The sequence below is a fragment of the Vipera berus genome, assembly GCF_964194415.1.
Source record: "Vipera berus genome assembly, chromosome: Z".
Taxonomy (NCBI): domain Eukaryota; kingdom Metazoa; phylum Chordata; class Lepidosauria; order Squamata; family Viperidae; genus Vipera; species Vipera berus.
In genome coordinates this window covers 11,866,682-11,880,085 of record NC_138205.1, presented here as the reverse complement: position 1 = coordinate 11,880,085, position 13,404 = coordinate 11,866,682, and the positions used below count along the sequence as shown (strand labels likewise).

The 13,404-nt window shown below is 40.3% G+C and overlaps 1 protein-coding gene across 1 annotated transcript in view; it reads right to left on the bottom strand.

The window, feature by feature from the left end:
* Positions 1-1,787: 1,787 nt before the first annotated feature.
* The window catches only part of LOC308676899 (solute carrier family 12 member 3-like), a gene marked incomplete at its 5' end in the record, with an annotated part of 43,195 nt that continues 31,578 nt past the window's right edge, over positions 1,788-13,404 (bottom strand). The window contains 8 exons of the mRNA XM_081342960.1: positions 1,788-2,047; positions 4,224-4,291; positions 4,989-5,124; positions 8,175-8,261; positions 8,782-8,893; positions 10,911-11,012; positions 11,898-11,951; positions 12,618-12,700. Coding sequence (XP_081199086.1) covers positions 1,906-2,047; positions 4,224-4,291; positions 4,989-5,124; positions 8,175-8,261; positions 8,782-8,893; positions 10,911-11,012; positions 11,898-11,951; positions 12,618-12,700 — 784 coding nt within the window. The 3' untranslated portion in view covers positions 1,788-1,905. The remainder of the gene's footprint in view (positions 2,048-4,223; positions 4,292-4,988; positions 5,125-8,174; positions 8,262-8,781; positions 8,894-10,910; positions 11,013-11,897; positions 11,952-12,617; positions 12,701-13,404) is intronic.

Here is a 13,404-nt window from a genome sequence, read left to right as displayed (position 1 = left end):
CTTATTCTATTCTATTCTATTCTATTCTATTCTATTCTATTCTTATTCTATTCTATTCTATTCTATTCTATTCTATTCTATTCTATTCTATTCTCCAATATTTATTCTATTCTATTCTATTCTATTCTATTCTATTCTATTCTATTCTATTCTATTCTATTCTATTCTATTCTATTCTTATTCTATTCTATTCTATTCTATTCTATTCTATTCTATTCTATTCTATTCTATTCTATTCTATTCTATTCTTATTCTATTCTATTCTATTCTATTCTCCAATATTTATTCTATTCTATTCTATTCTATTCTATTCTATTCTATTCTATTCTATTCTATTCTATTCTATTCTATTCTTATTCTATTCTATTCTATTCTATTCTATTCTATTCTATTCTATTCTATTCTATTCTATTCTATTCTATTCTTATTCTATTCTATTCTATTCTATTCTATTCTATTCTATTCTATTCTATTCTATTCTATTCTCCAATATTTATTCTATTCTATTCTATTCTATTCTATTCTATTCTATTCTATTCTATTCTATTCTATTCTATTCTATTCTATTCTATTCTATTCTCCAATATTTATTCTATTCTATTCTATTCTATTCTATTCTATTCTATTCTATTCTATTCTATTCTATTCTATTCTATTCTATTCTTATTCTATTCTATTCTATTCTATTCTATTCTATTCTATTCTATTCTATTCTATTCTATTCTATTCTCCAATATTTATTCTATTCTATTCTATTCTATTCTATTCTATTCTATTCTATTCTATTCTATTCTATTCTATTCTATTCTATTCTATTCTATTCTATTCTATTCTATTCTATTCTCCAATATTTATTCTATTCTATTCTATTCTATTCTATTCTATTCTATTCTATTCTATTCTATTCTATTCTATTCTATTCTATTCTATTCTATTCTATTCTATTCTATTCTTGTGGGTCTTCCTGTCTGCCAATTTCAATTATTTTTTTATTTTTTTTGCCAAAGCCACCTTCTCTTCCTTTTGCTGTGTGGGCAGAACCTTCCATCTCAACCATAATTGTATGCGTCATGAGCTCAGCTGACTGGGGAGGCTGAAATATTTGGGTTTCTTTTAGTTTACTGGGGAGCGAAGGGTTAAGAAGCAAAGTGGCTGTTCTTTTTTAGCAGGTTTTCAGTTGTTTTTAAGGGGTGTAGTGGAGGCCGAGGTAGCTGCAAAGCTCTAATACTGTCTCTGAGGCCCCTCAAAATGAATTCCCAAGTGATCTGAAACTCGGACCTGTCTGGGAATCTGCAAATGAGCTATATGCTGCTCTTAAAGTAGGAGTGGTCAACTATGGCTCTTTATCACCTGTGGACTTCAACTCCCAGAATTCCTGAGCCAACATGGCCGACTGGGACTCCAAGTCCATAGGTTGTAAAGGGGCCATAGCTGCCCACCCTTTTAACTCTGCCTTGTATTTGTCACGCGAGAGTTGCACCCCAGAGTTTGCAACTTGTTGAACTTTGCTGGAAAAGGAACCCCCGTTAGCGGAGGAGGAAGTACGACAGCCCTGGCTAAGAAGAACAAAGTAGGAGACACACCCAGGGTTATTAAATAACAATATTCAAAAAGTATCACTATTTACAGAGCATGGAGACACAAGCACATCCAGAATCAGTCCTTTGCATTCAAATGCAGCAACAAGCAGAGATTTAAAAAAAACCTCAGCAAAATCCCTTTGTTGTGCATGGGTGGTCCAGGCTTCTCGGCGATGCTGACCTGCTCAATGGCAATGTCCTTCTGCTTTCCGTGGGGGTGACTGTCAGACTTTGGAGTCTAGTGCCCCCCCTTGTGGCTGGGCTGGCATAACAGCAGCCCCTTATAGCCTGTTTGCGCAAGGCTTCTTGGTGATCCTGCTGCCCCCTATTGGCAGTAGAGTGTGAGTACATCCTCTTGGTTGCCCCGGATGAAGACCACTGGTGGATATAAGTTTTTGGAGACCATCTCAAGCCAGGCCATGTAGAGGGAGCTGGGGCAGGCTCCTTTTCGTACCACCGGAAGGCTTCTAGAGAATTGAGGAAAGGCAGAGAAGGAATTAGGGATCTGCTCGTAAGGAACTGAGAGACCCCACATTACAAAATCTGTGCGTACCCTACAACAAGGATGGGCATTGTGTACGATAGAAGTGACCTTCCCGAAGAAGACAGGGCAGACAATTTCTGCCATTACCTGATTAACTTGATCTCCTACACTAGATCAATGTTTGAACAAGCTCTGATACAAGGCCATGAGTTCTAAAAATGCTGCTGGCAAGCAAGCAAGCAACAATCTCACAACGAAAATGATAACTTAGAAGGACAGATGAATGGCCCTTCCATTTACTAAGGTTGGACACAGCATCTTCTAAGACTCCTCATTTGCATGGCTCATTGTTGGATCTTTGCACAACAACTCAATACATGGAAATACTTAATTGCTGAAAAATCTCGGTATTAACCTTTAAATCAATTGCCTTTTTCATTTGGTGAGAACTTTTGGGCTGAGTGCAGACTATTTGCATTGTTAACTACTGAATGCCAAGTAATTATTTGATTGCCTCGTCTTAGCCTCAAATATTCCTTAATAAACTCTTGTGTGGGCTGGTTATTAATTATAGTTTCATTTTGGACTGTTTGCTGTTTAACAACCGGTTTTACAACCTATGCTGTTTGCTATTGATAGAAGCAGCACTGGGGGATTGAGCTGTGTTTGGTACAGCCTATTTTTTAAAAAATAAAATTAGCTTGGTTGATTTTGTTTTTCTATAGTGAAAAAGAGCCAGTCTGGTCTAGTGGTTAAAGTACCAAGCTAGAAAGCCGGAGACTATGAGTTCTACTCCTGCCTTTTTTATCCTATTTTTATAAATAACTTAAGGCAGCAAATATATTCAACACACCACACCTTCCTCCTATTTTCCCCATAGCAACAATCCTCTGAGGTAAATTGGGCTGAGAAAAAGTGACCTGGGGCCAGTCACTCTGTCTCAGCCCAATTTACCTCAGAGGATTGCTGTGGGGAAAATAGGAGGAGAGAGGTATGGTGTGTGGAATATATTCGCTGCTTTGAGTTATTTATAAAAATAATAAAGATGAGATATAAATAATTAAAAATAAAACATTTTGCTTATTTTCCCCAAACCTGCTGTCAATTTTTTTGGACAAGATGAGGGGGGAAATTGTTTATTTTCTAGCAGGTGGGGGTATATGTCCAGGGGCAATTGCACAATAGGTATACAATTTCCTAAATAATTAAATTTAAAATGAATTTGGTCTAGTGGTTAAGGTACCAGACTAGAAACCCGGAGGCAGCGAGTTCTACTCGCACCTTAGCCATGGAAGTCAGCTGTCTGATCTTGGGCCAGAGACCCTCCCTCTCAGCCCAAATCACCTCACAGTGTTGTTGTTGTGGGGGAAATAGGAGGAGGAAGGCATATCTTTGCTGCCTTGAGTTATTTTTGTAGAAATAATAAAGGTGGGATAAAAAATAGAATTTATGTCCCACAAAAATTCCCAGAATCAGGTCTGTTTTCATAGCGAGGCATGTAATTTATTTTTGTGCCTAAAGAGCTTTAATTGTCTAGCAAAACAAAAAAGAATAGGACACTTAAGACCCCAAACACCTGTACTTTGGAACTGTTAATGACACACAATGAGCTCCGGAGATTTCCTGTTCCCAAGCTTATGGATGGTGTCCACGGAGATTAAAAGTGTATCCTCAGAAAGCTGCCTTTTCTGAGTCTTGACTTTTCTATCCATTACTCTGTTGTGTAAAACTGGAATGCAGGTGATCTTGTAGCCCAACGTGTGCACACATCTCCTGCCTTTTTACTTCAGGAGCTTATGTATTCCTTCCTCAACTTGTTCCCCCACCACAACCTTGTAAGGTAGGATGAAAGTTAGGAACTGGCCCCAAAGCCCCCCAGGATGCTTCTGGGCCTGAAGATAGAACATAAATCTCTTTCCTCCTTGTCCAGTACCTTAACCACTAAATCCACACTGGCATTCAAATCAGACGGCGTTCCTTTGTGCACACTTTTCAAATTAATAGGGATCAACAAGGCAACGCTTTAATAACTGCAGCCTGGTGACCCATCCACCACCACAAACTTAATTCCAAAAGGAAAGGGTTGCATTGTTGCCCTAAGTAAGAATGCTACTACCATTAGGGAGGCTGACCACTCTGAGAAAGAAGATGCGACTCACATGACAATGAGGGCTGCATTGCGGGAGTGATCTTGTAGAACCTCGTGAAGACGCATGTGCTGCTCAGACTAGACATTGGAGAGGAGAGAAAAAGAAGGTTTTAGTGGGTTCCCTTCCCTTTAACTCTCAAAGCTCAGCTCGAATGGAAATGTCTAGCTGGCCTTGGCGGATCTGGGAAACAAAGCGAGATGTAACATATGGAGGGGAGGCCACAAGGAGATCACAGGGAAGAGATTAAGGGGAAGAGGAACTAATCATCCTGGGGGGAAAACATCTAGGAAATCACCAGCAGCTGATGCTCACTTGAAGGAACTTTTACTTCTGTCACTAGACTTGTTAATGCTCAGGATTATGCTGAGAAGTGACCTCAAAGGCAACTCTTTCAAAAAGGCAACTGGACTGTTTTATTTTATTTTCCCCTGAGGAGGAAGAAGAAGACATTTTGTTTCTCATCTGTTTTGGCAGGATAGTGGGGGCAATGGAAGGATTAGTTCTGACAGGATGGGAGGGGAAGTTGGAAGGATCATATTTCTTTGCAGTCATCTGGTCATTAGTGCTCTCCCTGAGAGTTCTTGGGGCTACTTGGGGTTTTATCTGTGCCCTCAAGGTCACCTGTGTCAAGAATGCAAATGGAGGTGGAAATTTCTTGGAATTGTTGCAAGTGCTGTGTTGTAGACAAAGAGATAGGTGGTGTGGTGTCTTCATTCAAACATTCTCTTCACTTGTCTCTTTGACCTCAAGAAAAACAGACTCAAACATTCTCACCTTTTTCTTATAGATTCTGAGGTCTTCACCGGTGACTTTCCACGGCATCTCCTTCTTCATTCCTTCTATGGTTTCGGCATCCTTTTGGCCTTCGTTGAGCCGAAATGGAGCTATAAGGTCCTCAAATTCTTTGCAACTGCCATGGGGAAGGAAAGAAGAAAAGATGTAGTATGAAAAGGGAGGAAGAGAATAACAGAAAATCTGAAGGACAGAAACCTCACTGTTTAAGGAACGCGGGTTTCGGACAGCCAACGATAAGCGTCACACATCCCTCAAGAAATGATACAGGCAGTCCTTGGCTTAGGATCACAACTGAACCCAAAATTTCCACTGCTAAACAAAAACCTTGCTGTTCAGTGGGGTTTGCCCTATTTTAAGACTTTTCTTCCCCTGGTTGTTAAATGAATCATGCAGTTGTTATTTAACATGGTTGTGAAGTGAACATTGCTTTCCCATTGGTTTTGCTTGTCAGAAGGTCGCAAAAATTGATCACATGATCCAGGACGCTGCAACCATCCTAAATGCATGCCAGTTGCCAAGGGTCCAAATTTTGATCACATGACCCTGGGGATGCTGCAAAGGTCGTAAGTGAAAAACAGTCATAAGATACTTCTCTCAGTGCCACTGTAACTTTGAATGGTCACTAAGCGAATGGTTGTAAATCGAGAATCAACTGTAATTGGCTTCAAACCCATGCCCAATTGCGCCCTTTTTGACAGAAAAGAATTTTGAAGAGGTCAAAAAACATGGAAGGCATGCATGCTTAGCTTACATGAATTAATTCTGCTATTCAATTCAGTAAGTATTCTGTAGGTCCTTAATCCAGTCAAATTTCTCATAAACGTACTAAGCCCAACATTCATTATCATATAATCAGGGGACTGGAGGCTAAAACATACAAAGAACAGTAGCTGGTATTGGGTATGTCTAGTTTAATGAAGAGAAGGACTGGAACCGACATAATAGCAGTGATCCAGTATCTCAGGGGCTGCCACAAAGAAGAGGGAGTCAAGCTATTCTCCAAAGCGCCCGAAGGCAGGACAAGAAGCAACGGTTGGAAACTAATTGAGGAGAGAAGCAACCTAGAACTTAGGAGAAATTTTCCTGACAGTTAGAACAAATAATCAGTGGAACAACCTGCCTCCAGAAATTGTGAATGCTCCAACACTGGAAGTTTTTAAAGAAGAGACTGGCCAGCCTTTTGTCTGAAATGGTTTAGGTTTTTTTGCCTAAATAGGAGATTGGACTAGAAAGACCTCCAAGGTCCCTTCCAATTCTGTTATTCTATTCTAATCTCAGAACAACAGACAACGCGTCTTGATCTTCTCCTATGTGACATTTTTTCAGGTACACTGGTACCTTGGTACTCATCGTTAATTGGCTCCAGAAGGTGTGATGAACACCAAAAACAATGAGTACCAAACAAGTTTCCCCCATAAGGAATAATGTAGGGAGTCACAAGTTCTAACTTGTGTGTTGCGAGTGTGATGAATACTGGATCAAAAATTTCATGTCAAGATGCGTTGGATACCAAATTTGATAAGTTTCAAAGCAGTTGAGTATCAGGGGACCACTGTGTTTGAAGATTGCCTTCACTCCCTCTCCCTCTTCTCTTTTCAAGGCTAAACAGCCATTTCTATCTCTCCTCAGAGGTTTCTCTCCATCCTTCTTTAAATGTAGAACTTGACTCAGTACTTGAGGAGCATCTTGTTAATGTTGAAGAGGGTGAAATGATTCTTCCCACTGAATTGGAAATGACTTCTATGTTTATTCACAAAAAAACCCTGAAAGATTCAGCATTATCCACGATGGTAGAAATGGTTGGTGAAGATGATGTGACTTGCTGAGGTAGCCAAATAGACTTATTTGATCAGAGAAAAGACAATTTCTACATTTATTGCTGACTGGAAACCATTTATAGACTTTAGCATGAAACAGGAAAAAAAATGAGTGATTTATGGTTTGGATGATTGGACAGTATTAATTATAGAAAGAAGAGCCATGGATAAATTTGTAAATGTACTTAAAGCTGCTGTAAAGAAGATCAGAAGTTATGGCTTTGCATGTTTCTTTCTTCACTATTTTTCTTTTATTTTTTTAAAATGGTTTTTTTTACACTTTTAGCTTTTTCTCATATTTTCTTTTTCTTTTACAGGTAGTCCTCGACTTACAACCGTTCATTTAGTGACCATCCAGAGTTACAACAGCACTGAAAAAGTGACTTATGACCATTTTCACATGACTGTTGCAGCATTCCTGTGGTCACGTGATCAAAACTCAAGACGCTTTGTCAACTGGTTCATATTTATGATGGGTCATGTGATCCCCTTTTGCTACCTTCTGACCAGGAAAGTCAATAGGGAAGCCACATTCACTTACTTACTTAACAACTGCAGTGATACACTTGACAACTATGGCAACTGTCCTAAAATGGGGCAAAACTCAACTGTCTCGCTTAGCAACAGAATGTCTGGTCTCAGTCGTGGTCGTAAAATGAGGGCTAGCTGTATTTGTTTGAGACAAAGGAGCTGGGTTAGGAAATAACTGGACAAATCGCAGGAATAATAATAATAATAATAATAATAATAATAATAATAATAATAATAATAATAATAATAATAATAATAATAATAATAATAATAATAATAATAATAAATGATGATGATGATGATGATGAAGTTGGAAGGGACCTTGGAGGTCATCTAGTCCAACCCCCTGCTCAGGCAGAAAACCCTATACCATTTCGGACAAATGGCTGTCCAGTCTCTTCTTAAAAACTTCATGTTGGAGCATTCACTGCTTCTGGAGGTAGGTTGTTCCACTGGTTAATTGTTCTAACTGTCAGGAAGATTCTCCTTAGTTCTAGGTTGCTTCTCTCCTTGACTAGTTTCCATCCATTGCTTCTTGTCCTGCTTTCAGGTGCTTTGGAGAATAGCTTGACTCCCTCTTCTTTGGGGCAGCCCCTGAGATATTGGAACACTGCTATCATGTCACCCCTCACCCTTCTCTTCGTTAAACTACACATACCCAATTCCAGCAACCGTTCCCTATTTTCCTTATTCACTTTTTCACTTTTCCTAATTCACTCTAAAGCTTTCCTTGCGCAGAGCCTTAAATAAAACCCTCGCCCTTCTCTTCATTAAACTACACATACCCAATTCCAGCAACCGTTCCTTGTATGGTTACCTGGTTTCCTCCGGTTTCCACATTTTTTCAGGCAGCACCACAACCTCGCTGAAGCCCAGGCGGAATTTTTCCAACAGAAACTGGATCCTATTGAACAGAAAGTTAGATGAGAAAAATCCATAATCTCCCTGATTATATTGTTAACAGGCCAAATGCTTTGCGTATCTGCTCAGATGAGACATTTTAATGCTCTTTAGGGTTTTAATGGTTTTTATTGTTTTAGAATGGTTTTAAGATTTTAATTGTCATGCAGACTTTTAAAGTGTGACCTGCTCAGAGTTGTTTGCTGAGATGGGAGGCTATAGAAATCAAATCAAATCAATAAAATAAAATACAGGCTCCTCTTCCTGGCACATTCGTGACCGAAGATGACATAAACAAGGAGAATAGGAGAGGCCTTTCAAAGCAAAGTCAACATTTCACCGCAGACTTTGGGAACAATCTAAAGACAAAGTGTGAGTGATATCTTTCGGGACAGCGTGTCTCCCATTTACAACCTCCCTGAGCAAACTCTGGTTAGCTGCCAAGGAAACATCGCCAGCCCCTTCCTGGAACTGTTTAGCTTTGGATTTTAATCTCCCCACCATCCCTGCCCTTTCTCCCTTACTCTTCTCTGTGCTCCTCGGCGTTAGAGATCTGCCCACTGATGAAGACTCGGACTTTGCACTGGCTCCAGCGTTTCCGGCGGGTCAGAAGATAGGGGATGAGGAGGGTCAGGCCTGCAGAGCAAGGAGGCAGGGGGAGAAAAAGTCCAGAGACCAGCTGCACAACATGATGGCACAACCACACTGCCAGAAGTGACATCCTGTCTTACAAGCAGAGTGCTAGCTCTGCTGGGAAGACATCTCTCCCAGCATTTCCTAACCAGCTCAAGTCTCAGTTCAATAGGGCAAACAGGCCCCATTTTCATCTGGTATCAGCCTTCATGGACAAAGGTAAAGGTACTGTAAATGTTTCCCTGTCAATCATGTCCAACTCTAGGGCACAGTGCTCATCTCCCTTTCTTGGCCGAGGGAGCCAGGTGGTCCAAAGACAATTTCCATGGTCATGTGGCCAGCATGGCGGTACACCAAAGGCACACAGAATGCTGTTACCTTCCCACTGAAGTGGTACCTATTAATCTGCTTGCATTTGCATGCTTTCAAATGCTAAGTGTGCAAGGAACAGGAACTCACCATATTGCACAGAACTCGGGTCTTGAACCTGAGCTGTCAGCTTTCCAGCTGACAAGCTTAATGTCATAACCGCTGAGCCATTGTGCCCAGACAGGAAATACAAATAGATGAACTAATTCTACTTTGTTGTAAGGCTGTGTTAATAGAATCTTGCAAGTCTGAAGGTACACACTTCCCACCCTCACTTTTAACCGCATGCTTCATTAGGGTGGGGTGCTTCTAAGTTTCTTCCTCTAACTATTAATTCCTTGGGAGCACCTCCATCTGTTCTCTAATTGTTTCCTGCTTTACCTTACCCACAAGGCCATTCACACATCCCATTATATTTGGAAATAACCATTTTGCACGGATGGAGAGCTTGCCCATGAGAATCAATGAGGAGATGAAAAGAAAAGAATATTACGTCCCAAGTGTGCTCTCTCACAATTGCTGAAGAACGTGTAAAGCTTGGTGAAACAGACATATGGTTCACCATACATATGTGTATATATATATTCAATATAATATATAATAAGCATATTACATGCAATAATGATAAAGTATTTATATATGTATTTGTGTAGGTATGCCTTTATACACACATACATATATACATACAAAGATACACACACTCTATCACTCTATCTATCTATCTACTGTATCTATCTATCTATATCTATAATCTCTCTCCCTCTCTCTAAACATATGTGAGAGGATACAAACACATTTATATGGAATTACAAAGTATTTGTATGTGTGCAAGTCTGCGCTCACAGAGATACAGGTAGTCCTCGACTTACGACTACAATTGAGTCCAACATTTATGTTGCTAAGTGAAACCTTTGTTAAGTATGTTTTGCCACATCTTGCCACAGTTGTTAAGTGAGTCATTGCAGTTGTTAAGTTAGTAACATGGTTGTTAACTGAATCTGGCTTCCCCATTGACTTTGCTTGTCAGAAGGTCACAAAAGAAGATCCCGTGACCCCAGGACATTGCAGCTGTCATAAGTATGAGTCAATTGCCAAAGCATCCGAATTTTGTTCACATGACTATGGAGACTCTGCAATGGTTGTAAGTGTGCTGTTGTAACTTTGAACGGTCACTAGATGAACTGTTGTAAGTCAAGGACTACCTGTAGAAACACAGATAGACACATCTATATATTCATTCATTCATCGGGAGAAGATCTGACATAGTTGACTTTGCACCACCTCGATGGCACATTAACTATTATCTATGAAATAATATATAGTTAAAATTGCATGTGTTAGACATGTATCAGTGTTAATAATATGCATACAATAAAAGGACAATGAATGAGCCATAAAGAACCATGGAAAAAAACCCTGTCTTTATGGCTTTCCCATCTGTGTCTGAGCTTTGCCCTATTCATAGACACGCTCACGTGCTATAAATGTGTCCTTTCAGTTTTGCATTAAAAAGAAAAGTCACAATTTGAGACCATCAAAATGTCATGGTCCCAACTGTATGTCCAGGCTATTAGGGGGTTGGGTTTTTTTTGGCCCAAAACAATAACAACTATCAAAACAAGAATTATTATTTCCAGGCAAATTCACCTACCACCATCATCAAACAACCAATAGATGTCAATATTTTTCTTCTTCTGCTTGCTCTGGAACACTGTCTCCATGCTGGCATCGGCGCCAACTTTAAACGCACCACCTACAATGAAACATAAACATGAAGAGATGTTCCACATAACTCACAATCTCACACTTTCTAGCCTGGTGCCTTAACCACAAGACCAAACTGGCTTTATGAACAGCTACGGAATAGCCTTCATCCAATTATCTCCAAACACCAAAGTTTACCCAGCATTAAGTGCTAACTGGGCTTAGCATTAAAGCACCATGCTAGAAACCAGGAGACTAGTGAGTTCTAGTCCTGTCTTAGGCATGAAGGCCAGCTGGGTCACACTTAGCCCACAACATTAAACCTGGGCAATAAGCTGGTTAGTCACTTCTTGTTGCAACCAAAGCATCAATGCTTGGTTGATCCCCCCCCCCCCAAAAAAAAGCAGACCCTGCACTTGTGGGAAAATAAGGTAAAGGTAAAGGTTCCCCCGCACATGCGTGCTAGTCGTTTCCGACTCTAGGGGCCGGTGCTCATCTCCGTTTCAAAGCCGAAGAGCCAGCGCTTGTCCGAGGACGTCTCCGTGGTCATGTGGCCGGCATGACTAGACGCCAAAGGCGCACGGAACGCTGTTACCTTCCCACCGCAGTGGTCCCTATTTTTCTACTTGCATTTTTTACGTGCTTTCGAACTGCTAGGTTGGCAGAAGCTGGGACGAGTAACAGGCGCTCACTCTGCTACACGCTACTCGGGATTCGACCCGCCAAACTGCAGACCTTCCGATCGACAAGCTCAGCGTCCTAACCCACTGAGCCACCGCGTCCCTTGTGGGAAAATACTAGGGAAATAAAAAAAATCCCATAGCACTTTCAAGCTTCCAGTCCTTTTGAAACTCTTTTGATGTGAATTTGGAGAAGTCTGAAAATAGGCAGATCCTGACAGGACCCTTTATTTACTTATTTGAGACAAACTTACGTTTCTGTTTTTCCTTCCCCAAGGCAGCTTCTGGATCTTCAAAACCCAGGTTCACTGTCCCAGGAAACAGAGAAAAAGCCCATTAATCAAGGCTGCATTTATTTATTTATCAGATAAATATATAGTATATCTATATATCCCCTGCCTTGTACCTAATTCAGTAATACAGGTAGCAAAGAGAAATTGAAATACAAAACACAACATTAAATGCTGGTTCAAAATGTGTACAGGCAGTCCTTGACTTATACCAGTTCATTTAAGTGACCATTCAAAGTTACAATGGCACTGGAAAAAAAGTGACTTCTGACCGTTTTTTCACCCTTACAAACGTTGCAGCATCCCGGTGGTCACATGATCAAAATTAAAATGCTTGGCAACTGACTCATATTTATGACGGTTGCAGTGTCCCAAGGTCACATGATCCCCTTTGGCGAACTTCTGATAAGCAAAGCCACTGGGGAAGCCAGATTCGCTTCACAATCATGTTACTAAGTGAACAGCTGCGGCGATCCACTTAACATCTGTAGCAAGAAAGGTCGTAAAATGGGGCAAGGCTCACTTAAGAAATGTCTTGCTTAGCAACAGAAATTTTGGGCTCAGTTGTGGTCATCATTCAAGGATTAGCTATAGTTATTTTTTTTTTAAGGAAACCTGTTCTCTTTTCCAGAATTAAAGCAAGACAGATTGTAGCTTCCAAATGCATTTCTTGGATTCACTCACCTTGGGCCTTGATCATCCGTGACATGTCCAGCCCGTCCTTCATCCGAAGCAGGCAGACCCCAGTGCCAAGATCAAAGGAGTCACTGCAAGGGGATGGGGGTGGAAGAGAAAATTCGAATAATGATCAACCAATTTTCATGCATTGTCCCTGTCATCCCTTTAGTAGAATGTTCCCTTAAAGAAAAAACAACAGAGCAAGCTAAGAGAGTTTATGTCTATCTATCTATCTATCTATCTATCTATCTATCTATCTATCTATCTATCTATCTATCTATCTATCTATCTATCTATCTATCTATCTATCTATCTATCTATCTATCTATCTCTATCATCTAATTGTTGTGCCTGGCTCCTCATGGACCACAACACGAAAGTCTCCTTTGTCTCCTGGAGTTTGCCCAAATATTTATTTGTATCCCGCCTTACAAATAACTCAAGGCTGTGAATCTATCCAACATACTTTTTCCTTCCTCCAATTTTCCCCACACATCATCAACCCCGTGAGGTGGGTTTTGCTAAGAGAGAGGGACTGGCCGAAAGTCACCCAGCTAGCTTTTCATGGCTAAGGCAGGACTTGAACTCACAATCTCCCACTTTCTAGCCTGGTGCCTTAACCCCTAGATCAAACTGGCTTTACAAACAGCTACGGAATATCCTTCATCCAATTCTCTCCGAACTCCAAAGTTTTCCTGGCATTAAATGATACTCAAGCTTACCAAACTCAAAAAAAAACCAAAACAACAACACAATATATTTATGGCTTTCAGTGATTTTCCTCTGGAACTGA